Below are 27,028 nucleotides of genomic sequence, written 5' to 3'. Positions count from 1 at the left end.
TAGGGGTGGAGCGGGCCTGGGTTGGCGGCTCCGCGGTGGAGTGGAGCTCGCCGGCGTTCGGGGTGAGCGGCGGCGGCGTTCTGGGGCGTGGGGTTAGGGAACTGGCGAAACGAGGAGGGGAATAGAGCGCGGGGCTTCTGGTAGTGCTCAGGCGCGCGAAAGATCGAGAGCTGGGCCTCTGGTTTGGGCTCTCCACGGCGGCGGCGAGGTGGCAGCCGGCGGGGAGGTTCTGGGCGCGGCGGGGCGGCGTGGCGAGGGGTGGAGGCGCCAGCGCGAGGCAACAGGCGGGGGAGGAGCTCGTCCGCGACGCGTGGGCGCCAGCGCACGGCGAATTGATGGCCGGGAAGGCCGGGAAATCGTCGGCGGGCGGCGCTGTCGGTGGCCGGCGGCGAGAAGCAGAGCAGGGTGGGGAGATGGTCATAAGGACGATTTTGCAATTTCCAAAAGTTCCAGGGACCTTTCTGTAAACAAGCAATAACTTTTGAACTAAAGCTCAAATGAAAAAGTGCTCAACATGAAAGTTGTTCAACTTTTCAAGATCTACAACTTTGATGTTGCGCAAAAATTTATTTGACCAAAGATTCAAGAGCTAAAATTAAAATCATTGAAGGGATTTTGAAATCTAGGAAATTTGTCTTTTTCAACGTAAATTCACTACAAACATAGACTTACAAGCAAAATTGGTTGCCATGCAATAAATGCACTGAAATTTTGCACAAACACCCTCCATAAAAGCTATAAACACAATTAACTATATAAAGGACCTTGCATAAAATCATAATTACACATATAACCTTTCATAATTACAAAAAGATCCTTTTTAAGTAATTCAAGCACATGATGCATAGCAAACCTACACCATTACTGTGCAGGCACCTAATTAAAATACTGCGTAAACACCCGGGGTGTTACAGCCTTCCCCCCTAAAAGGAATCTCGTCCCGAGATTACAGAAAGAAAAGGGTGCAACGATTTGGTACCTGGATTGGTTCTAAGAAAGTCGGGAAAGTTTCTTTGGAGAAAATTTTCAGTCTCCCACGTAGCTTCTTCTACAGTATGCTGATTCCACTGGATTTTGTACATTTTAACTTTCTCCCTTCTAGTACTTCTTTCTTTTGTGTCAAGAATCTTGATTGGATACTCCGTATAAGATAGATCGGATTCAATTTCGATATCTTGTGGTTCAAGGATTTCAGTAGGGACCCTGGTGCACTTCCGAAGTTGTGAGACATGGAAGACATCATGAACGGCGGCCAATTGAGATGAAAGACGGAGTCGGTAGGCAACGGGTCCACAAGTTTCGATAATTTCAAATGGTCCGATGTATCGGGGTGCTAATTTCCCTTTTAAGCCAAAGCGTTGAACACCTTTAGTAGGAGATACTCGCAAATATACAAAGTCTCCTACCTCGAATTGTAAAGGATCTCTCCTTTTGTCTGCATAATTTTTCTGTCTTGATTGAGCTGCTTTAAGATTAACCTGAATAATTCTGACTTGCTCCTCTGCCTCAGAGACTAAATCTGGCCCAAAAATTTTGCGTTCTCCAGCTTGGGACCAATTCAAAGGAGTTCGACACCTTCGACCATATAATGCTTCAAATGGTGCCATTTGCAAGCTGGATTGATAACTGTTATTATATGAAAACTCTGCCAGTGCTAAGCACTTAACCCAATTCTTGCCATACTGAATAACACATGCCCTCAACATGTCTTCAAGGATTTGATTGATTCGTTCAGTTTGCCCATCTGTTTGTGGATGATAAGCCGAACTACGAATCAATTTTGTTCCAAGGGATTCCTGCATTTGCTCCCAGAAACGTGCTATAAACTGAGGCCCACGATCAGAAATAATCGTCTTTGGAATACCATGTAAACGAACAATCTGATCGAGATAAATCTCTGCGTACTTCTTGGCAGAATAAGTGGTGTGTACTGGAATAAAATGAGCGGTCTTGGTGAGTCTATCAACTATTACCCAAACAGAATCATGCTTATGAGGAGTAGTGGGTAAACCAACGATAAAATCCATACTGATGTCCTCCCATTTCCAGGATGGAATAGATAAAGGTTGGAGAGTACCAGCTACTTTCAAATGACTAGCTTTAACTCTTTGACAGACATCACACTCAGAAACATATCTGGCGATCTCTCTTTTCATTCGAGTCCACCAGAAATTTTGTTTGAGATCATGGTACATCTTGGTACCACCGGGATGAATCGAAAACTTCGATAGATGTGCTTCATCAAGGATTTCCTTTCTAAGCTGATGATCCTTAGGTACCACCAGTCGGGATTCGAACCATAGAACTCCCCTATGATCCACTCTGAAACATTTATACTTTGCTTCTCCCTGTGATAACTTTTCCTTGATAACCTTGATACCCTCATCATGTAATTGTCCCATGATGATGCTATCATGAAGTGTAGGCTCAAGGGATATATGGTTCAAACTTCCTTGAGGTACCATTTCTAGGTTTAACTTCATCATTTCCTGGCATAGAGTTTCATTGAATGGTTCTACAGATAGACAATGGCATTGTGACTTGCGGCTGAGTGCATCCGCAACCACATTAGCCTTTCCTGGATGATAATGCACTTCTAGATCATAATCCTTTATCAACTCCAGCCAGCGTCTCTGTCTCATGTTGAGATCCGCTTGAGTGAAGATATATTTGAGACTCTTATGGTCAGTGTAAATATTACAGTGAGTTCCCATAAGATGATGTCTCCACATCTTAAGAGCGTGAATGACAGCTGCTAACTCCAGATCATGGGTTGGATAATTCTTCTCATGATCTCGGAGAGCTCTTGATGCATAAGAGATAACCCGGTTGTCCTGCATAAGCACACAACCAAGTCCCGTACCCGACGCATCACAATAGACATCAAAAGGTTTAGTACTGTCCGGTGTAGACAATACTGGAGCGGTAGTTAATCTTGCTTTGAGAGTTTGGAAAGCTTCTTCACACTTATCATTCCAAACAAACTTCACTCCCTTCTTCAATAACTCCGTCATAGGCTTGGCTATTCTGGAGAAATCAGTAATGAATCGACGATAATATCCAGCTAAACCAAGAAAACTGCGAATTTGATGAACTGAAATAGGAGATTCCCAATCCATCACTTCTTGTACTTTAGTTGGATCAACAGATATACCGTCACTGGAGATAGTGTGACCTAAGAATTTCACACTGTCCAACCAAAATTCACACTTGGAGAATTTGGCATAAAGATGATGATCTCGTAATCGTTGGAGAACGATACGCAAATGTTCAGCATGATCTTCTTCATTCTTGGAGTAGATTAAGATATCGTCAATGAAAACCACGACGAATTTATCCAGCTCCGGCATGAAGACTGAATTCATCAAGTACATAAAATATGCTGGGGCGTTGGTAAGACCAAAAGACATAACCAAATATTCATATAGTCCATATCTGGTAGAGAAAGCAGTCTTTGGAATATCACAAGGCTTGATCTTTATTTGATGGTAGCCAGAACGAAGATCAATCTTAGAGAAAACCTTAGCTCCAGCTAACTGATCAAACAGAATATCAATGCGGGGAAGAGGATACTTGTTTTTAATAGTGACCGCATTGAGTGGTCGATAATCAACACATAGCCTCAAACTATCGTCTTTCTTCTTCACAAACAGGGCTGGACATCCCCAGGGTGAAGAACTTGGACGTATAAAACCTTTGTCAAGAAGATCTTGGAGTTGGACTTTCAATTCTGCTAATTCATTTGGAGGCATTCGGTACGACCTCTTAGAAATAGGGGCGGTACCGGGTTGAAGTTCGATAACAAACTCGATGTCCCTATCAGGAGGCATTCCAGGTAAATCATTTGGAAACACATCCGCATACTCCCACACAATAGGGATATCTTCAAGTTTAATTTCTTTTGTGGCATAAGCACAAGAGTTAATGCACTCTCGTTGCGGCAGATAGAGTATGGTGGCTCCTTGATGTGGTGAATCTATCTCGATAGCTCGGGAAGAGATATCTAGTAGTACTTTATGTGTAGTCATCCAATTCACACCTAGAATAACATCCATGCCTTCTAAATTCAGCAAGATCAAGTCTGTCTTTATCAATTTGCTACCCAGCTTAATTGGCACACATCTAGTGATTTGATTGGAAGCTATCTTCCCACCAGGGGTTGTTATCATAAATGATCCCTTAGTATGACAAAAATCCAATCCTAACCTTGCTCCAAATTTGGCACTTATAAAACTATGCGTTGCACCAGAATCAAATAATATGACTGCGGGTTTATTGTGGATAGAGAAAGTACCCGTCATTACTGGTGCTCCTGCTGGAAGGTCTGCAAGAGTAGTGAAATTAACTCGCCCTTGCCGGACTTGCACTATTTGCCTCTTGCCCTTGCCCTTGTTGTTATTGTTGTTGTTGTTGTTCTGATTAGAGTTTTGCCCTGGATTGTTTCTTCTGGGTTGTGGACAATTCTTGGCAAAATGAGAAGCACTGCCACAGTTGAAACATCGATTATTACTATTCCCACTATTGAACTGTGGGGCATTCGACCTTGGGCTAAACTGCTGCTGTTGCTGTTGCTGGGGCACTGGAGGTCTGAATCCTCCTTGTTGTTGAGGCGGCCTAAAGACAAACCTACCCACTGGGGCATTTCTTTGTGGAGGCCTTGGTGGAGTATTTTGCACCAGGCGATACCTTGGTGGCTGGGCACTCGAGGGTCCCGTTGGTGCCTTCCGCTTTTTCTCAGCACGATGTGCAGCAATACAATCTTCCTGTGTAATGGCCATATTCACCAGCTCATTATAGGTATGGGGCTGAACCAAGTTTAAACGTTCCTTGAGCTTAGTATTGAGGCCACGACGGAAACGATCATGTTTCTTGGCATCAGTATCAGCATGATGGCCCGCATATTGGCACAGATGATTGAAGGTCTGTGCATATTGAAGAACAGTGCGGGTTCCCTGATCTAGAGCCAAGAATTCATTCAACTTTCTCTCCATCAGTCCATCCGGAATATGATGTGATCTGAATGCAGTTCTGAATTCCTCCCAAGATATGATATGTCCAGCAGGCTGCATTTCACAATAATTATCCCACCATATACGTGCAGGACCGCGAAGCTGTTGGGCGGCAAAGGGGGCCTTGTTTGCATCAATACATGGTACCGCTAACAAAGCAAACTTGGAATTGATTGTACGAAGCCAAGCATCGGCATCCAATGGGTCATCAGCTTTGCTGAAAAGTGGAGGTTGGGTACCAAAGAATTCCTGGTAACCCGCTGGTTGCGCCTCCCTTCCTCCATACTGTTGGCGTGGCTGATTTTGTTGCCCATGGACTAGCTGGCGAAGCAGTTCTGTTTGCATGGCCATTAACTCGGCCAGATTTGACGGGGGTGGCGGTGGTTGCTGAGATCCACTGCCAGTTTCACAACCAAAGCCATCAGGCGTTCCGCGTGTATGACCAACCATCTGTAATCATGGAAGACATCCATTAGATACATATTTCTCGCTTCCAAAATCAATGGTACATGCAATGATCATACATTTGGATAAAACAAAATCAGCAAAAATGTAACTAGATGCGGTGTAGCACAATATGCACAACACATAAATGTGCAACCCACAAAAATCAAAACTGGTCAGCTGCTAGATAGCTTCAGGCTCCATCGTATAAAGACTCAATGCTGAGAGCAAAGGGTAAAGGAAACAATCTAGCAATTTACTCTTCAGCGCCATGTGCTATGTTGCTAAACAACAGAGATCATAGAAGGGGTTGGACTAAAATTTAGTCTCACAGATTCAACATGCTAACATTTGATGAGCACATATGCCACAAAAATTTGCAACCTCTTGTATTCATCAAACGGCGTGAAAATGCACAAATAAAGAGATTTGCTAAGTAGAAGGATTATGATTTCCAAACTGGTAGTCGCTACTTATATTACATCCAAAGCAGCCTTGTTCTTACAACCTAACATCGCTTAACCTTACCACGTATAATACAACAAGTGGTACTCCTCCCTAAGGCTATTTTACAAAAACATCTTCCCTATATACATATGCTACAACAAGAGAACACAACTAGCTAGGACAAGTCTAAGTCGCCTAGAAGTCGTCGAGGTTGCCCACAGAAGAGGCGCTGCCGGAAGAAGAGTCGTCCGGCTGAGGGTTAGGCTCAGCAAGTGCGTGCTCTGAATCTAAGTCAGATACTCCCTCGATCTCCTCTGGGTCCTCCTCTGCTGCTGCCGGCTCAGCTGGGGCATCTAGTTGCTCCTGGAGCATACCAACATGTGCTAAAGCATCAGCCCAATCTGCTTGCAGCTCATTCACCTGTGCCTGAAGAAACCCGATAACTGTGTTGCGCTGCTCTATCTCAGCACCATACTCCATAGCCTGATGCTCAAACTGTGCAATAGCAGTGTCCCTCCCAGCAACGGCATCCTGAAGTCCCCCAATCTGAATATCCTTCAGACGAAGACCTCGCTGAAAACTCTGGGCCAAGTCTATCACCTGGTCCATGTGTCGCTGCTGAAGTATCTGGTAGTGAGACTGGGCATTCATATATCTGACTACTGCCTCGATAGTCTCATCCGCTACATCTCCAATCAAGTGCCCAAAGTGTGTGACCCTGAACAGCCACTCTGCATCGCCAGTACGGACTGCTGGAAACAAACCAATAGGATATGCTGCTACCTCCTCGGGGTGGTGCTCACAAAAAGTGGTGATGGCGTTGAGAGCTGCTTTCTCAAACGCATCCACAAGACGATACCCAATCACCTCAATCTCAATCGGTGGCCACTCCAAGGTGGGGTGCTGAGGAATGATCATCTTAACTCTGTTCTTCTTAATTCCATCCTCCGAAAACTGGCGTCCCGTGTACTGGGGTGGATCTGGGTAGTGGAAGATACGAAGTGAATCCCAAAGAATCTTCGGAAAACCCTCCCAGTACAGACAATCGGTATGAGCATTTCCCTCCTCATCCCAAAAGATCTGGGAACAAGTCGCCATCTGAATCAAAAAGGATTCAAATGTGAGTAATGCAATTATCTCAAGACTTCTCAAATAAAGCTTTAAGAAGACTGCGGTAAAACAAATGTGATTCTAATTCACAAGATGATATGATTCCAACTCAAAGAATAATAAACCACAATTGGTACTGGTTCATCATTTGAGATTCTAAGGAATGAAAAGATCCTTATAACAACAAGATGGGGCTTAGGAGGAAGGCATGACTCGAAACCATATTTTTCATCTAAGGAAACCTAAGCATTTTACTAATATGCTACTAACATCAGAGTTTCACTTACTCATGTTTTAAGCACACTAACACTTATCTTATAAGGATTCATACTAGAAATTCCTTAACAAGCTCATGTAGCAACTTCAAGTACTAGGAACAAATCAAACATCAACTAGATATGCATGCACGTCCTGTTCGTTCCTCACAAGATAAACAATTGCCAACTATGGTTGGGCTTACGGGGTTAGCACGGTGGTATACATAAATACGGCTCTCCCTATATAGCTAGTCGATACATTCTAACCGTTCTTATCTTAACAAATCGCGGTTAGTGTTCCTGCAGAAGATTGACAGAACATAAATATATATCCCCAATGAACCTTTCATGCCAGCACTCATGAAAGCGTTCCCAGACATTACCGCTCACTATAGAAGCGGCAGCCATACAATTTCCGCCGTATGGCCAACATTAACATACGCTAGTTAGTGGCGTATTCACGAGTTCCTTTACTCCCAATATAGTCGACCGAGATCGGTATATTGGCAGCAGCTCAAGTAAGTCACTGCTTGAGCGCAGCGTTCGGTTCGCATCACCGACGGGAAGGTCAGACTCCCTCAGCTGACTGAGTACACTTTACTCCCAATATAGTCAACTAATAGTCGGTATATTGGAAGCACCTCAAGTAAGCCACTGCTTGAGGGCAGCGTTCGGCTCGCATCACCGACGGGAAGGTCAGACTCCCTCAGCTGACTGAGGATCCTTACCATCTTACCTCACGTAGGTGCGTCGTTACAAGAATTAAGAGTTGCTTGTGAGTATGGTTTGACAAAATGTAAAGTGCTGGAAATCAGATAACATAAACCATACAAAAAAATAACCACCTAGTAATTCCCATAAATTCCCTAGGACTTTACGTTCTAAACACAACTCTTAACGAATCCAACGTAGTTTTCCGAAATTCTTTATGGTTCCAATTTTATATGGAAAACGATTTTTAAGGTTCCAACACCTCTGGTATATGCTTGTAGCTCTGATGCCAGCTGTGGCAGAACCGCCTAAATTATCCCGGCTCAAGTGCGTAAACCATCACCATAAAGGCAACATTAGCTTAAACGCACTTCAAACGGAACAATTTTTGGTCTGTCGGGTAACGTCCCGATACAACCACCGATTCTCGGATCGAACAAGCAGACCTCGCACGAAGGCGAGTCCAGAGATATTACAACCACAAATTTTACAACACAGGCAAGTTCAGTAGTGATTACAAAATAGTTCAAACCATTATTACAAAACCAACTTAAGTAAAACAGTTCTACAAAACATAATTATAAGTTCAGAGTCTAAATAGCGGAAGATGAAACACGATTTCTACAACACGTCGCCAAAAGTATACCAAGCTAGCCCAAGCCGGGTATCACTCGTCATAGTCATTGCTGGCCGAAGACGTATCCCATTCTACGGACCAGCCAGGAGGCAAAGCGCAAGGATAGGTCAAGCTAGCGATCTGATCCTCAAAACTCATACCTGAAAAAGGATTTCAACAGCAAGGCTGAGTATTCTAATACTCAGCAAGACTTAACCGACAACGGGTATAAGTAGCCCACCTTAGCTAGACTATGCAAGGCATTTGTAAGGCTCTGGTTTTCCTTTGCTGAAAAGCAATAAAGAGTAGGTCCTTACTTTCAAGTTTTAGCTTCAAGATTCTAGTTGATTAACCATTCTATGTAAGCATCTACTAACCAAACATGGTGGAACTTCTAAGCAAGCATCAAGATTAATAAGAATATTGTTGCTCTTATTACTCTGTGTGGCAAAGAGATCAAGCAGTCTCATTTCATCGTGAGAGGCGGACGATTCTGAATCGAAATTCAACCTTGCAAGGGTAACCTAGCACACACGTCTGGAATACCGTCGGGTCATTCCCAAACAACCGTTAACCTTTCTTCCCGGCTTGTGGATAGTGCCACTCTCCCCGACTACAGGGCTCCAAGGCCGAACCTTGTCCCTAGAAGTCGTAGTGTTGCGCAACATATAAAAAAAAACCTATCCCTACTGAGAGAGTGGGAGGTATATCCACTCCCCGGTCCAATCGGCTACTAGGCTTGCCGCGTACCATATTTACGGCATGTGACTAGTACTTTCAAAAACTTAACCAGCACTACCACACACCGCGACCTTAGCAAGTTCATCAACACAGACGGGGTCTCACATAGGACATGATATCGACACAACCCCGTCCGTCGTCCTTATATTGATAACAGAAAGTAAACAAGCAATTCCTATAAAGCTCGCGAGTGACAGGCAATCACTCGACTTTTACCGTTCCTATAAGCTTAGCAGATAGTCGAACTTAGGTCTAGAGTTCAGTACATAGGTTCCTAGGATCATGCATCTAGGGTTTCAATTCAAATCCTAAGAACTGTAAATGCACAAGTAAGTAATAACAGTAAATGATAATAATTTGAAATATAGGTTATGTCCGGGGCTTGCCTTCTCGGTAATTGCTAACTATTTCAGCGCTAGGCTCTTCCGAACTTTGATTCGGGGCTTCAGTTAGTTCCGCAGTGTTCACTTGAGCTTCGAGATCACCTCCGTCAGACTCCGGAATCAACTCGTACGTCCCGTCTGACAAAGTAGTCGTATCTATATGCAATGCAAGAACAACATTATAAACAAACATGGGCAATCGTTTATAGAGTAGTTAAATAACAAATTTAACTACACAAGGCATCATGATCAAAAGCACAAAAGAAGTTAACTAACTTCATAAAAAGAGTGGTGGCGATTTCCTATACAAATAAGTCATGGTTTGTAAATAAATCAACAAATCAAAGTACAAACAGTAATAAAATCTACCAAAATTACTCTAAACAGAACATGAATAAAGTAATCTACCCTACAAAAATCATGCCAAGACATGTAATCATTTAATCACAATAAATCATTTACTCAGATAACATCTAGAACAAGCAAAAATTACACAGGTCAAACTAAAGAAGATCAGAAGCTCAAAATTTAACATGAGATCTAAACAGGGATGATCTAGCTGCTGTGAATTTTTCATGATTTTATCTGCACGGAATTAATTCAGAAAAATTAAACTAAACAGACATCATCTTAGCAAGATTTAATTTTTGCTCCTGTTCTAGACATGAACTAAAGCTCAAACTTCCTGGACAAGCTAACATACTCCAGAAGAACACTCATGAATATTTTCAGGATTTATTAAGAACAGAAACTATTTACCATGAATAAAGTCTATTAAACAAAGATTAAATCAAATAAAAAGCTACAACAAAGAACTGATCATGAAATTTTTATAGCAAAGCTAGTGTAACATGAGTAAACTACCACCAAAATTTCAAAGCAAAACAAGCTTTCAAGCATCAGATAAGAAAAAGATTAAAGAACAAGTAGTTATACACCTAGTAACACAAAACAACATCTACAGCAAAAACTTGCAACTAAGGCCTAACATATTCTGGTTCTACTGCATAGAGCTCTTCAAGAGGATTCCAAAACATCAAGATTTGCTATTTTACGAATTTTCTACGAATTGATCTAGAATTTCAAAGTTCACTGAAAATATTACAAAGCAGCCCCTACTGGCACTATTCATCTGAGTCTATGCCTATGCAAATAACCCCCTGGGTTTTCTTTCCTTTGAACCCGAGGTCCCTGGGCCGGGTCAGAGAGGGGAGGCGGCGGTTGACCGGCCGTTTCCCGGCGAGGGGCTCACCGGCGGCGAGAGTGGAGGGGTGCGTGAGCTTCACGGGTGCAAGGCGCACCTCTGGGTGGCCTAGGGTTGCGCGGAGGGGCTCGGAAGCGGCGGCTCGGCGGAGCAGGGCGGGTCGGCGGCGGAGGCAAGCGACGGCGAGGGTGCTCCGGTGAGGTTCAGGCGAGGGGAAGTGGCCTGGGAGCTGCGCGAGGTCGAGGCGGTGCTAAAGGTGGGGGATGTAGGGGTGGAGCGGGCCTGGGTTGGCGGCTCCGCGGTGGAGTGGAGCTCGCCGGCGTTCGGGGTGAGCGGCGGCGGCGTTCTGGGGCGTGGGGTTAGGGAACTGGCGAAACGAGGAGGGGAATAGAGCGCGGGGCTTCTGGTAGTGCTCAGGCGCGCGAAAGATCGAGAGCTGGGCCTCTGGTTTGGGCTCTCCACGGCGGCGGCGAGGTGGCAGCCGGCGGGGAGGTTCTGGGCGCGGCGGGGCGGCGTGGCGAGGGGTGGAGGCGCCAGCGCGAGGCAACAGGCGGGGGAGGAGCTCGTCCGCGACGCGTGGGCGCCAGCGCACGGCGAATTGATGGCCGGGAAGGCCGGGAAATCGTCGGCGGGCGGCGCTGTCGGTGGCCGGCGGCGAGAAGCAGAGCAGGGTGGGGAGATGGTCATAAGGACGATTTTGCAATTTCCAAAAGTTCCAGGGACCTTTCTGTAAACAAGCAATAACTTTTGAACTAAAGCTCAAATGAAAAAGTGCTCAACATGAAAGTTGTTCAACTTTTCAAGATCTACAACTTTGATGTTGTGCAAAAATTTATTTGACCAAAGATTCAAGAGCTAAAATTAAAATCATTGAAGGGATTTTGAAATCTAGGAAATTTGTCTTTTTCAACGTAAATTCACTACAAACATAGACTTACAAGCAAAATTGGTTGCCATGCAATAAATGCACTGAAATTTTGCACAAACACCCTCCATAAAAGCTATAAACACAATTAACTATATAAAGGACCTTGCATAAAATCATAATTACACATATAACCTTTCATAATTACAAAAAGATCCTTTTTAAGTAATTCAAGCACATGATGCATAGCAAACCTACACCATTACTGTGCAGGCACCTAATTAAAATACTGCGTAAACACCCGGGGTGTTACAGCTCCCCTCAACGCGTTGGGTCCTGCTGCAGTCATTGAGGCCGGTGAAGTTCCACGCAGGACGCGGCCGCTGCTTCAGGGGAGCGATCTGGCGCTTCATGAAGTCTCCGAGCACGTGCCACGAGGTGAGGCCGCTCTCCGCCAGTGACCTGATCTTGTCCAGCACGGAGTCGAACTCCGGCTGCAGCGACGGCTTGGCCCTCCAGGATGCCTTGTCGGAGGCGGGCCCCTCGGTCGGCAGGGCGAGGCGCTCGTTGGCTTCGGTGGTGGCGATCACCCAGTCCCTGCGCCACTCCTCCCACTTTCCGCCAGCAAGGCCGGGAATGTAAGGAGTCGCCAGGTCACTCCTCACCTGGAAGTAGTACCCCCCCCACCTCGTCCTTGCTCCTTTCGGACCTCACCAGAATGAAGAAATAGCGGAAGAGGATGACGCAGGGCCGAACTCCCACGAACATCTCGCATAAATGCACGAAGATGGACGTCAGGAGGAGGGAGTGCGGCGTCAGATGCTGAAGTTGCAGGCCGAAGTCTTCCAGCAGCAGCAGCAGCAGGAACGAAGAAATCGGCAGTCCCACGCCGGTGGAGATGTGCGAGATAAATAGCACAAACTCCCCGGCGCGGAGGTTGCCAAGGGGAACCGAGCCTGCTCGCACCCCCCAGCCGGTCTCCTGAGCACTCCATCCCAGCAGACGGCGCACTGTGTTCAACTCTCCCTCGGTCTGGTAGCGGCGGGATGAACAAGGGACGCCATCTCTCGGTGGAGTAAGAAGCAACCTGTGCGGGGGAGAAAGGGGCGAGGAAAGCTCGAAAGCAAAGGGGCGCAAAGGTTGGAAGGAAGAAGGCGAATGCGGGAAAGTAACCGCGGAATGCGGATTCATCCCAATATAAGCCCGAATCAACCGGCGCACCCCGGAACCGTCGCCGGAACCCAAGCGACGCCCGCGCCTGGAGTTAACCGCCCAGTCCATGACGTGGGGGCCCCGGCCCACCTGGCGGGGTGAGCGGGTAACCAACAAGGGTGCGAAAAGACGGGATCTGAACTGTCGCCCACGCGCGCGCGGAGCGAGGCGGAAGCCGAGCTGACGTGCGCGTATTAAGCGCTGGCGTGGCCGAGCTTTTTGGGAACTGCGCCGGTGGTAAATGATCCGTTTACTCTGGCCGCAAGAATGCCGAGCGTCGCGCGCATGACTAGGTGTACCACTGTGCGTGGGGGCCACGAGTCAATAAGCCGTTGCGATGTGATGAGGCAGCGAACAATCCGATGGATGGTCAAAGCCAGTCAAGACCTCTGCAGAAAGAAACTTCAAGCTATGTAGAGCCAAATCGCGGGTTCGTACCTCCCCCAAGGTGGGCCCGGGGGCCACTGTCGGTACCCTGTAGCAGGGATACCCACTCTTACCGCAGCAAGACAGGACCCGCGTAGTTATCCGTAACTACGCGTAAGGACGGAGTAGCCAGGCCCCTCCGGTCAGGCTCTTCCCTCACCAGGCCAACGGCCCCGGACCCGTTCCCCGCCTGGGGATGGGTCCGGAGACGCCACGTGTCTCTAAGGAAGGGAAGCTCCGAGCTGACAGCCGAGGCCTCGGACCCCCCATAGGGGTCCGGGACCTCCTGCGCCGTCCGGACCCCCCTTACCGTGCGGGGGTCCGGAGCCGCCACGTGTCCCGGAGGCACGGGCGCGGGCTCGTGCGCGAGTCCTCCGCAAGGGGGGCTCGCCCACCCACCGCATTTAATGCGGATGGTTGACGCATGCTCTGCCGCCGCAGCACGCGGGACAGCCTTTGTCAGGCCCCGCTGTGCACCGCGTATTACCAAGGTGCACAGTGCAGCCGCCTGTGCCGCGCCCGCGCAGAGCCCGTCAGCCGCATTAAATGGATTCGACGGCACGGCACTTTTCCATCATACCGCCTACGCCACTCCCTACACAGCCGTTCAGCTACGTGGCAGGCGACGCCGCTGGCTACGACGGGCGCCGTTCCGACAAGACAGCGCCTAGACATGCGGAACGGGAGACTCCAAGAGCAGGCAAAGATATCCAGAGAAAGATCTCCTTTGCCTGCAACGCCATAATGATGAACAGTACTATATTTTATACCGCATCGCTGGGCCCACTTGTCGGGGTCCCGGCAGCCATGTACGCGCCTCCCTTGAGATATAAAAGGGAGGCACTCGCTGTGTACAGGACAGGGCCGGACGGACACAAGCTCTCGCAGCTCTCACACTCTCGTGGGGAGGCAATACAACACACAGTGGACGTAGGGTATTACGCTCCGGCGGCCCGAACCACTCTAAATCTTGCTGTGTTCATCGTGTTCTTGAGTGAGATCGTTCTGGGACTAGCTAACCCCCGAGTACACACCCTCTGGGCTAGGGCGGGTTCCTTCCGCCACCCGGCCGTGGTTGCAGCTCCACAGACAGGGCTAAGGCACCCAGAAACCCTGTCTTGCTGCCATCCCTAAACATCCTCATCATTTCCCCGTCCGGTCTCAATTTCCGTATCAAATTCAATAACTCATGTACTGGAATATAAATATATCTTATATCTCGCGAGCAACCGGAAATTACTCGACTTCTAAGTATCCTATATCTCGCGAGTGCAAGAAGTCACTCGACTTCTATCGAGAAGTATTAAGCATAGCATTTCTATCGTCCTATACATGCTAGTATAATTCAGGGAAACCTAGGGATCATGCAACTAGGGTTCCAATCAACTCCTGAAACGTAATGCACAAGTAATAAATACATATATATGTGTCATAATTTCAAATAATAGGATGTGCACCGGGGCTTGCCTTCGAGCTGCTGCTCAACACTGGGGTGCACTAGGCCTTGGGCCGACTCCTCACGAACCTCCCGTTGCGGGGCTTGCCCCTGCGGCTCCTGTGGCTCCGCAACCACTTCGTACACAATCTCCTCCGCTGCGGCTGCTACACGTATGCATATGATATGAGTGAATCCAAATATATTTTTCTTTTCAATTTTTGATCACCCGATATCCGAAAACAAGTACTAATAAATCAATTTAACTTCCCTAAGTACTACACATCAAAATAAAGCTAATCCAACTGGTTTTATGTTTTTAGCATGCTCCTAACTCTAATTATGCATTTAACAAGCTAGAAAAATATTTTATCAATCATAAATAAAACCGCATATAAAAAGTTGTGAAACAACTCATTTCATGATTTAATCATATAGAGCATAAGGATACGAAGCTAACAAGATTAGTTTTGTATTTTTCTAATTTTTCTAAAATTTGCTACGCATTTTTCAAGTACTGTTGCACAGTGTTATAGGAAGTTCCGACAACTGTCGGAAGTTTTGGGAAAGTTCCAACAAAGGGTGCTCGGTTTACCCAAATTAATTCGTAGGAAGTTCCGACAAAAGCGTAGAAAGTTCCAATAAGTATATTTTCAGCAAAAACAGAAATCGCCCCAAAAACAAAAATCCTTCTTGAGAAAAACTAACCCACCAAAATCGAAATCTTTTTAGATCCTAGTTGAGGGATGCATATAGAGTTGATTGACTAAAAGAAATCACTTAGAACCTCCTAGAAACATAGATCGGCGCGGCACAAGTTGAATACCTAGGATGAGCTTTTCTTGAATGAAGAACTTGAAATCTAAAGCCACCCGGGGGGGAAGGGTTCTACACGCCGATTGAAGCTTCCTTAGCCTTAGAATCAAGTTGAGAGGGATTATTTGTACTCTAGGGCACTATAGAGAGAGAGGGAGCTCATGAGGGAGAGGGAGAGCTCATGAGAGAGTGAGTGCACGTGAGGGGGATATGAAGAGTGAGCTGTGAGGGAGAGAGAGGATGAGATTCCTGTTTTAATGATTGTGGGGCACACCTGTCATTACAGGTCCAATCGTGGGGCACACCTGTCATTACAGGTTCAATCGGTCAGACCAGTTGCTCCGACCGGTCCGGCCCAAGCTGACAAGAAAATTTTTTTGTGGGATGATTTGTCACGTGATTTCTGGAACTAATGGCCATGATAAATTTTAATTACAGGTGATTAACACATGTGGTGTTACACAGGTTTACAGCTCTACGATTCTTCTACTCCTACGAGGCTAGCATGGCGCCAGTCTTACACTGACGCTACGGTCCGGCCCGGCCAAACAAGGCAATAAAAGCATGCTCGGTTTGGTAAAGGGAGTAGAAAAAGGCAAAGCCAGCTAGAAAAATCTACTACTACTACCATAATCCCCTTCGGTGTTCGTGTTATATCCTCGAGCCCCCCCCCCCCCCCCCCCCCCCCCAATCCTGCCGCTCCGCTCCACTCTCCTCCGCTTGATTCCAGTGGCTCTGCTTCGTTCGTCCTCGTCGTCTCTCTCGCGGGCGGGGCAGGCGCTTCGGACAGGGTAAGCGGCATCGCGAATCTGCTCCAATTCCCTTGCCTGCTCGGAGATCTTTGTCCCTTTTCTCTTCTGCTTTGCTGGGATTTGAGCTCTTCCTCGCGCTTTCCCTTGCCTTTATTGGGATGGAACCCTACGCATCGTGAACTCCTTTCATTAGTGCCCAGTAGCGACGCTTTCGCCGGAGCTCCAGTGGGTTCTTGAGGGTATTTCAGCTCCAGTCGCGCGAGCAGTTGCGTGGATGAGTTGAATCGAGTAGGGGTAGGAGCGAGGGATCAGCACCTCGTCCATCACCAGTCTGTTCACGAAGCTTGTGGAGCTGGTGTGCCGTGTGCAGCGCCGGCTTGTTTGGCTCGGCGCACTGGTGTAAGCATCTGCCGACAGTTTCGCTCCACCTACTCCTCGGATTTTGACTATGCAGCTGCCCATCCAACCGCCCGCTGAATTGAATTTCGTGGAAGCGTGAATTATTATATGGGTTTCGTCTGATTTGTTGCTTGTTCTTCCTCGTGGTTGTGGTCGCAGGGTTGAAGGCTTGGGAGGACCGGAGAAGTAGAGTGTGGTCTCGCCATGGAGCAGCAGAAGGGAGGAGCGGTTTCTGCGCCGGCGACCGCCGCCGCCAACGGGACCGGGGAGCTGATCGGGTACGTCGACGTGCACGTGCGGAGCGCGCGGGACATCCAGAACATCTGCATCTACCACAAGCAGGATGTGTACGCGCGGGTGTCGCTGCCGGGGGACGGCGCGCCGGTGGCGTCCACGCAGGTGGTCAACGGCGGCGGCCGCAACCCGGTGTTCGACCAGTCGCTGCGCCTCGGCGTGCGCGCGGGGGACGTCGACGCTGCGCTCCGCTGCGAGGTCTGGATGCTCAGCCGGGTCAAGAACTACCTTCAGGACCAGCTGCTGGGGTTTGCGCTCGTGCCGCTCCCGGAGGTCGTCGCCGCCGACGGCGGCACGCTCGCCCGGGAGTTCCCGCTCACCACCAGCGACCTCTTCCAGACGCCCTCGGGGTTCCTGCAGCTCGAGCTGTCCTACATCGGGGTCGTCCCGGAGGTCGTGCCCATCTCGCCGACGCCCAAGCCGGCGCTGGCCGACCCGGAGGAGGAGCCGGAGACTAACGCCGGCGCCGGCGCGGGGAGCGGGAAGGAATACGAGAAGATCGAGTTCCCCGACCTGAATCTCGTGGAGGAGAACCAGATCATGGTGTCCGAGTACACCGGGCTGCCGTGCGCGGCCGTGGAGGCGCAGAGCTCCGAGAGCCTGCTGACCTCGGAGAACGAGGACGGTGCCACGGCCCTGAGCCACGAAGTCGGCGTGCGCCTCGTGGAGAGCTTCTCGACGGACCACAGCACCGCCGACTCGGCAGGCGCCTCCCGGAGCGACACGCCGGTCAGCAGCGTGTCCACCACGGAGTCCCCTGCCTCCGCGGCGGTCCCGGCCACCCCGCAGTCCAATTCCAGCTCGGAGCCGTCCGGGAACGCCCACTCGTCGGCCGGGCACAAGGAGAAGGCGGCGCCGCCCGAGGCCGCCGACGCCGAAGTCGACTCGTCCCGCACCGTCCAGGAGAGCCCCGCGGCGAACTCGCCCGGCGCCGCGTCGGAGGCCGCGGTGGACAAGCCCGTGATCAGCGTCAACATCGAGCAGGAAGTGAAGGTGGACGGAAACCAGATCATGGACTTGTACATGAAGAGCATGCAGCAGTTCACGGACTCCCTGGCCAAGATGAAGCTCCCGGCCTTGGACCTGGACAACGGCAGCAGCGAGAAGAGCAGCCCGGCAGCCGCCGCCTCCGAGGCAGACTCCAGCGGCGCCGACTCGAGCGCGGCCAAGAAGCCGACGGCCGGTGGGCAGCAGGAGAAGCCGTCGCCCAAGGTGTTCTACGGCAGCCGGGCGTTCTTCTGATACCCACCGGATCAGCGCAAGCACTGGCCAGTGGCCACAACCCACAACGAAGCAAAGAGATGGCATTTGCAGTCGTCTCAGCTAAAAATCTTACTAGCGCAGAGGAATAACACCACCTTCTCATGCTCTTGTTCTAGGTTTGTCAGATCGGGAATTAGTTGCTCTGCCTTAATGTATCAGTCAGTACTTGATGAAAAATGGTTTGGTAATTTCTGTCTTTAGCACTGAGGATTTAGCTTCTGATGCTGTTTTGCGAGCTAACCATGACCAATGTCCTCAATGTTCGTCGGCGATCATTACCGTATTACCTACCGTCCGTACGGTGCCCGGTGGTAGAATGCTGGACTCCGGATCGGTTCAACAGAGGTGCCAGTCTGCAAGATCCATGACTGTAACAGACTGGTGATGGTTGAATTGCTGGCCCACCGGGCACCGGCACATGATTTTGTCAGTCTTATACTCGTGTTAAGACTTGGGATTCCTCATTGCAATTTCCTTTTTAATCCATGCTCATGTTTTTTCTTCTTTTCTTCTTCTTGGTCCCTTGCCCCTGATGACTTCATCTCGAATGCAGAATGAACTGTTTGCCCAAACCCATGTAAAGATTCTTGTTTTTCAAACATATCCTGAAACCTTGATGAGGTATGCCATATCATTACCGCTCCACTAACAATAAATTAGACTACAAAGGTCAAACTTCTTGGAACTTAACAAACGCCATGATGCCTTCTTTTCACCTAACCCCAACTACCAGTAAACTCGGTCACAAGTAAGGGCCCCTTTAGTTTTCAAAAATTTCCGTGCGCTACAGTAACTTCGAACGTTTAACCACTAATTAGAAGTGTTAAATGTGGATAACTGACAAAACTCATTCCACAACCCCCGGGCAAAAATCGCGAGGCGAATCTAATGAACCTAATTATGCAATGATTAGACAAAGTCGTGCTACAGTAATCAATCTCTAATGACAGATTAATTAGGTTTAATAGATTCGTCTCGCGATTTTCCGTCCATCTGTGTAATTAGATTTACAATTAGATCATGTTTAGCCCTTCTAATCTTCAGTTGACAATTGCTACAGTAATTTTTCCAAAAAAAATGGGGGCTAAACGCGCCCTTAGGGTCCTTTTTTATTTCTTTGTTTCGTCCTTAGCCACACTCTTTTCCGGTACCACTACATGACTTCGGTTCTCAAAGTCCACTACTGTACGTGCAAAAAAATCAATGCAATCCGCCATCCCACATCCTGGACCGCGCATCTTGCAGGACACTAGTCATGGACCTAGGCTTCTTTCCTGGCTCGACTGCTTCGTCGTTGTCTTTTGATCAAGACTAACAAATGACATGAATTATGGACACCCTGACAGTGAGAGCTAATACGTGCCTACATGTTTGTCGATGTAAAAGACCTACCAGGTGAGCGACTACTGCCCTGCTCCTTACTTGCCACGAAGATTATTGTGCATAATTTCCGATCATCTACAAATAATATTGTTAGATTAGTACTCAAATCCAAACACACAACGAAACCTGAGCTTGAAAAAAAAATGGTATGATGAGCAGACAATATGCTGATTCACTGGGAGGCGGGAGCCACAGGAATATAGGATATCCTCAGTGGATAATGCTCTTGCATCTCACTTCTCGTGTGCGGCTCCTAGATGTGTGACTGCAGCAGGCCACTTGCGCCGATCGAATTCCGTGTGGGTTGATGCTCAGAATACCCGTGCTGCGCAAGGATGAAAAGCACAAAAGGCGTCCTAAGAATCCCAAACAGTGAAAGTTAAAGAGCATTTCCACGATCCCCCCCCCCCCCTCCCCCACCCCCTCCCTTTTTTTTCCTTCCCTGAGGCGTTTGCACGAGTGCTTTCTCCCCTGACGGCTAAATCACTGAGTTTAATACTACGTACGCGATTTGACACAAACAAATCCCTGATGAATGGCCATGGCCGAATCACATTCGGGTTCGCGTGGCAGACCGGCAGGCCGTGGATATCCGCGATCCGTCCCAGGAAGATGGATCGGATCGTCGTCGTCACTGAATCCAAGGCGGATCACAAAGTTGGTGTGCGCAGAAATAAAAAAGGCTGTAGAAAAAAAAAGGGCGATCACAGCAGGCCAGCAGGGGGGAGAGAGCAAAACTGATGAGACCGGGACAGCGAGACGCTGACAGCCAGGAGGAAGCGTCGCGAAACGCGACCGGCCTCGTCCTTACCACCGGTCGATAGGGATCTCGGCCTCGTGCCCCACCGCCCCGCCTGCCTGCCCATCACCGGATCACCCGCCCCCACCCCACCCCACCGCAGCGCGCCGCGCGCATCACGGGCGCGAGCTCGAGCCCCATACCCTCGCTGGTTCTCGCCCCCTTGCTCGCCGCGCTCCGATCGGCGTTCCCCCCAATCCCGCGCGGAGGAGAGCAGGGGGCCTCCGGGGCCCTCGCGCGCGGCGACCTCGTGGCGCTCCTGCGCGGCTGCTTCTCGTTCGGGTCGGCGGGGCGGAGGCGGCCCAAGGCCTCGCCCTTGCCCTCCCCGCCGCGCCTGACCGCATCGGCGGCCGCGGCCGCGGCGGCAGCGGACGACGGGGCCAAGATGAAGGGCCTCTTCAAGTCGAAGCCGCGGACGCCCGTCGACGTCGTGCGGCAGACGCGGGAGAACCTCGTCCACCTCGATCTCAACTCCGGCTCCCGGGGCGGCGACGCCAAGCGCGAGGAGAAGGTGAGATCGAATCTGAGCCCCTGTCGAGGGCTGTCGTGGCTTCGATTCCCCGTTTCCGCCCGCGGGTTCGGCCGCGGGAGCTGTTTGCTTAGTCTGCGATCCATAATACCCATGCATCCGGCTAATTTCGTAGTAGTTGGAAATGGTGCTGGCAAGCCAGAGGCCAGAGCAGTGATGATTCTAAGGCTATTTGCCTTTGCTTTGCAATTCTTAGTATGTAGTACTAGTGCCCTAGTTTACTTGATTTTGTTCATGGTTAAATTGTACCAAGTATAAAGGGGATATTTCATGGAATTCCTGGAGACAGTTTTTGGGTGTATCAGCATATAATACTTAATTCTGGTATTAGTTGGTGCAAATGTGAGCATTTTGTAGGTTAATCAAGCCGGCAGCTTGTCATCATAACTCACTGCAGAGTTAGTGATTTGTTTTACTAAAAGTTGTGAGTGTGTGTAAGGAAAAGCATGACATCTTGACCTAAGTACGCACAACTTGTTTTTATTTTTCTTCTTCTAATAGATACTTGTGGCAAAGGTTTTACAGCCCTTACGGAAAACGATATCTCGATATAAGTTATGCTTAAGTCACCACCAACAAACCACAATGCACGAACAACCTCATGTCCAGAATTATATTCTATATGAACCTTTGCATACTTATCTAGGCCTATGGTCTTCTGTAGAAGAAGAAAACAGTATTCAGATGTGCAGTGTATTATGTCCATTAAATGAGCTGTACCTAAGGCTGAGTTTATGCAGATGGCAGAGCTTAGCAAAAATATCAGGGAATTGAAGTCTATTCTATACGGCAATGGTGAATCGGAGCCTGTAACAGAAGCATGTGTGCAACTGACCCAAGAATTCTTCAGGGAGAACACCTTACGGCTGTTAATCATACATCTTCCAAAACTAAATCTGGAGGTATATAACTTGAATACTATTTTTGTATGTACGTTGGCAACACTACTGAAACAGCTTTTATTATGTCCCTCTCCTGTTGTGTTTACAAAAAAAAGCGCATTAAATACTTAAAGATGCATCTCTACTTTTGATTGTTGCAGACTAGGAAAGATGCTACTCAAGTTGTTGCAAACTTGCAAAGACAGCAAGTATCCTCAAAGATAGTTGCGTCTGAGTACCTTGAGTCAAATAAGGATCTCTTGGACATCTTAATTTCAGGGTAAGACTAATGTCTGATTCCCCCGCACATTCTCTCCCTCTCCCTCTCCCTCTCCCTCAAATAAATCATTGGAAGATTTTCATATCTTGTTTGTTTTGCTCACTTTGGTCTTTGAGATTGTTAATGCTACCCATGTAACTGCTAGTCCATGTATTCCATATCCCTCCATCTGTCTGTTTTGATTTTGGAACTCGGTTCAATCTACAGTACAGCTGAATAGGATGCTAAGCATTGTTTCTCACGTTCTTAGACTGCTTTTTTGGACTGATTGTGGGTGGCCTTTCATTTGCCCAGATACTTTATAGGTGCATAAAATCGTTTAAAGAGTGTTTTCCCCTTTTACCCTTGAACTCAACACTATCCACTCATCATCATTTGAGGGATTAGATTATTGCATATGTTTCATGCATGTTTGCTTACACATGAATTTGACAATACGTATGCAGGGTGAAATCACTATATGTCATCTCAGCACAAAAAATGTGATTAGTATTTTAATATCTCATTAGCTTATTTTTAGGGGAAATAGCTTCCATTAGCGTGATCTGGAATTAGTTGTGTAATGTTTATAATATGGGATACCTTTGTTTCTTTTACTCATTATCTGCGCTTTCTCTCTATATATTTCTTCACCTTTCAGGTATGAAAATATGGACATTGCTTTACATTATGGTGCTATGTTGAGGGAATGTATTCGCCACCAAAGCATTGCAAGGTGACACAGCTGAATTTAAATGCTGCTACACAGTGTATGCTTTATCACAATTAGTTGATGAATCTAGCATCACTTCATTTGTTTCACAATAAAGATAGCCATACCCATGAAATGCTCATGCAAGAACCACTAATGGAAATCCTCAGCTTCAGAGTCACAAGAAGTCAAATGTACAGTCTCATTTGCTGTAACCATTTCTTAGGGTCTTTGAGCAGTAGAGCGCATTAAAATTGTTAATTCGTAAATGCAATCTCTGAAAAAATTTGTAGTAGACTGCCTGAATGGCAATTTCTTTTTTGTGTTGTCCTTTCATATAACAAATCCAAGTTTTGTTCTTTTTCCTAATTTGGTACAAGTCTGATTGCAACCATTTCAATGAAGAATGTGTATATTAGCAGTGTGGTCCTTTGTGTGGATGTTTTTTGTATATACATTTAAAATCACCATGTATAATTTGGAAAAGTTTAGCGGCGTGATTTCAGTTCTATTTGTCCCCGTTGTTGTTGAATTGGAAGCTCCTTTGAAATTGGTACTAATTTTTTTTATAGTGTTTGTTTATCGACAGGTATGTTTTAGAGTCAGAACACATGAAGAAGTTCTTTGACTATATACAGCTTCCAAATTTTGACATAGCTTCTGATGCTTCTGCAACCTTTAAAGTGAGTTGCTTAAATGTGCCTTTAACAATATTTTCCATATATTATAGTCTAGTCTGATCATATTGTGCTACTGTAACCAGGAACTACTGACAAGGCATAAAGCAACCGTGGCTGAATTTCTCACCAATAATTATGATTGGGTCAGTATTTATACCTTGGGCACATTATTGGCAAATTATTTCATTTACAGATGTTTTTGTTTCTTTCCTTGGTGCTGTATATGTTCAATCTATTTATGATCTTCTTAGTCAGGGCCTAGTGCATCATTCGATCAATACCTGATTTTCATATTCTCTAGTTCGAGCTAACCTGATCGGATTGGTTAGATCGATAGATTGTTGGCAACCTGAATTCAGTGTATTTGCCCCCTTAAAGCCTTAAATTTTAGTTGTGAACCACTAGAATTATATTGATGATTCTTATACGAAACATAAGAAATTTATGTGGATAATACTTTGAATTATTGGTTAACTCGATCCCTAGTTTGGCTGCCATCATAGCGTATTCTGATCTACTTGTTATGTCTTAATTAGTACCATTTTTTCGTGCAATTTTACTTTTCTAATCTTAACCTCTTGCACATCCATTCCTTAGTTCTTTGAAGAATTCAACACTAGGTTGCTATCATCGACCAACTACATAACGAAAAGGCAAGCTATCAAGGTACTACCTTTCTTTTATGATTGGCTTTGTCTGTGCTTTATTTTTATGGATCAAATCTCAGTAGACTTAAAGTCTGCTTCAAAAGGTGGATTGTCTAGGGAACTACTAGGTAGAACAGCACCGCCTTGCAAAGCAGTTAGGTATTTTTTTTCCCGTCTAGGTCGGTTTATGGCTTGATCTAGCTATGTATAAAAGTGGAAGAAATTGGAGATAAGGGAAGACTATGGTCATGGAACTCATGATAATGTGATATTACTCTAGCCGTAAATGGTACAGCCGCCTGCCTAGCGCCTAGCACTTTTTGGAACATTCTATGCTGTGTTGCTCCATCATCTGAAAATTATCCTGCATATCTCATGGACCTCACTGTGCTTTTACAATTCATCAGTGGAACCTTTAATCAAACAGATCTAGCTTGTGTAATTTGAAGTTTGAATGGTCAAGTAGCTTGCTTCAGAACTTTCCTGAGGCTTCTCAGCTATGATTGAAGAGAACACCTTTCAAGATCTTATATAATTTTTTAATTGATCAAGATTGTCACGTTAATATGCTTATCCTTTCAGTTGTTGGGAGATATGCTTCTGGATAGGTCAAATGCTGCAGTCATGATGCGCTATGTTAGTTCCAAAGACAATCTTATGATTCTGATGAATCTCTTAAGGGTTAGTATACTAAATTTCACTTGAAGCAACTTGAGCTTACAATCTACATGTTATCCTCGCTTGAAGTGATCTACCCTTCAAGTGACCCCTTTTACTATTGCTGTCAATGTCACCTTTCCTTTCAACTTTTTGGCGTTTTATTTTCTCAGGATTCAAGCAAAAATATTCAAATTGAGGCATTTCACGTGTTCAAGGTAAGTCGTACAGCCATAACATTTCTTTTAATCCACAAGTTTATTTACACTCATCATTGTACATTATGCATCACAGCTATTTGCTGCAAATAAAAACAAACCGGCTGAGGTTGTAAACATACTGGTCACTAATAGGAGCAAGCTTCTTCGCTTTTTTGCTGGATTCAAGATTGACAAAGGTACTATACCTGCTCCAGCCTGTTTGTGTACTTGCTTGCTAATGTAATCACAAAGACCTTAGATGTGGTTCAGACATATTTCAGCGCATGATCTGTTTGTTAATGTTGACCGAATTTAGTCACTGTAGTTGTTAATATGCCAGTATAACAGTTTAACATCAACTAACACTGCTATTATATTATAAAACAGAGGACGAGCAATTTGAAGCAGACAAGGAGCAGGTCATTAAAGAAATATCGGCACTTTGAGTGTCTCAGAATGTAATTAGTCATTGTGATGAATTTTCTTTTCTTAAGAAAGGAAGTGCATGTGTAATAACAATCCTCTGTATTTTTATGTTGGATTTAGCGGAACAATATGACCAAGTTGGTGTTGTATTCTTCCGTAAAAATGTGATAATCTCTATAGATTGTGTGGTTCTTCATGCACATTTTTTTATAGATGTGCATCCATGTTATAAAATAGATTTAATTGCACAATTACTATACAAACTTTGGCAGAAGGATGCATTTACTGCTGCGCGTATGATGTTCCATGCTCAAATGTCATCCCCTTTTAGCCCCTTTTAGGCTAATCCCAATGGGTTTTAGCCCCTTTTATTTTATTATTTTCAGGGTGTCACATCACCAAAACACAAATGAAACTATCATGAAACTGACCCCACAATGTATTGTTTCATGTTTGCTATTTTATAGACTCTCATTTTATTTAATTTTAAGACTCATCAAGTGTTGGTAACCGTATATATATGGTTTCATCTTTTTTTTTTTCAAAAAAGGATATCCCTGCTTTTATAAAGCATAAAACAAAGTCACGCTGGGATTTCCAGCTTACAGCGGAGAGCAGCAGGGTACAGAGCGTTCACAGCTCACCACACACCCCAGACCGAACGGCCAAAGCAAAACAAAACAGAGACACATCTAGGGACAGCAAGTGCTAAAACAAGAAATCTTCCACAGAAGGTCTCGACACATTCTTCCTCAAATCTTCGGTCCAAGCCCTCACCACAGACATTCAGCCTCCCAGCGTCACCTGCTCACCAGCACGCAATCTTCTTTGCCACCTCTGAAAACAAGAGAGAAGTTTAAACAAAAGTTCGCAAGGCTCACGTAAAAACTCGCCCCCCCCCCCCCCCCCCCACTAGCTTGTTTATTTCGAGTTGTCCACAACACCCAGAAAACCACCACAAACATAAAGAGTTTCAGATAGCTATCTTCCCCCCCAAGTGGAATCCAGTGTTCTAAGAACTCCTGCATACTAGCAGGAGTGCCCCGCCAGCCCAAAGCTTCGCTGAGACACGCCCAGGTAAATCGCGCTCTTAAACATTGGAAAAGAATATGGTCAACATCTTCATCAGCCCCACATAGGCAGCATCTGTGATCACCTTTCCATTTTTTTTCTCTTTCAGAGCCATTCCAGTCTGCAGCCTCCCCTGCATAGTTAGCCACATGAAAACCTTAAGTTTCATCGGCAGCCTGCTTTTCCATAGCTGTTGCAGTCTCTTGTTCACCACCCCCCCTGAAAGTTAAAAATATGTACATTGACTTAGTAGAGTAAGTGTTCGACTTCTCTAAAGCCCATTTCACTTTATCCTCAGCCTCATTTAGGGAGACATTCTGCAGCAGATCCAGAAGTTTCTCCCATTCCTCAAAGTCACTTTGTGTAAAAGTTCTACGAAAATTCAAGGAGACCTCTCCAT

At 46.7% G+C, this 27,028-nt stretch overlaps 2 protein-coding genes across 3 annotated transcripts; both read left to right on the top strand.

Moving 5' to 3' along the window:
* The first annotated feature begins 16,288 nt into the window (after positions 1-16,288).
* On the top strand, positions 16,289-18,603 carry LOC120693114 (cell wall protein IFF6-like). Of its 2 annotated transcripts, none has more exons than XM_039976518.1 (2): positions 16,289-16,467; positions 16,987-18,603. In XM_039976518.1, exon 2 carries the CDS (start codon positions 17,032-17,034, stop codon positions 18,361-18,363), a length of 1,332 nt encoding a protein of 443 aa, XP_039832452.1. In that variant the 5' UTR covers positions 16,289-16,467; positions 16,987-17,031; the 3' UTR covers positions 18,364-18,603. The 2 variants fall into 2 exon arrangements, with proteins under 2 accessions (XP_039832452.1, XP_039832459.1); XM_039976525.1 differs by lacking the exon at positions 16,289-16,467 and adding an exon at positions 16,474-16,827.
* Positions 18,604-20,561: 1,958 nt separating this feature from the next.
* Positions 20,562-25,811, top strand: LOC120693103 (putative MO25-like protein At5g47540). The gene is made up of 11 exons (XM_039976509.1): positions 20,562-21,077; positions 21,836-21,997; positions 22,138-22,256; positions 22,897-22,971; positions 23,537-23,630; positions 23,711-23,770; positions 24,225-24,293; positions 24,857-24,955; positions 25,105-25,149; positions 25,226-25,328; positions 25,519-25,811. The coding sequence occupies exons 1-11, from the start codon at positions 20,952-20,954 to the stop codon at positions 25,575-25,577; spliced, it is 1,011 nt and encodes a 336-aa protein (XP_039832443.1). The 5' UTR covers positions 20,562-20,951; the 3' UTR covers positions 25,578-25,811.
* The last annotated feature ends 1,217 nt before the right edge of the window (positions 25,812-27,028 follow it).

The sequence above is a fragment of the Panicum virgatum genome, chromosome 2K (genome assembly GCF_016808335.1).
Source record: "Panicum virgatum strain AP13 chromosome 2K, P.virgatum_v5, whole genome shotgun sequence".
Taxonomy (NCBI): Eukaryota; Viridiplantae; Streptophyta; class Magnoliopsida; order Poales; family Poaceae; genus Panicum; species Panicum virgatum.
Note: the sequence above shows the minus strand (reverse complement) of the source record. Positions and strands in the feature narration are given on the sequence as shown.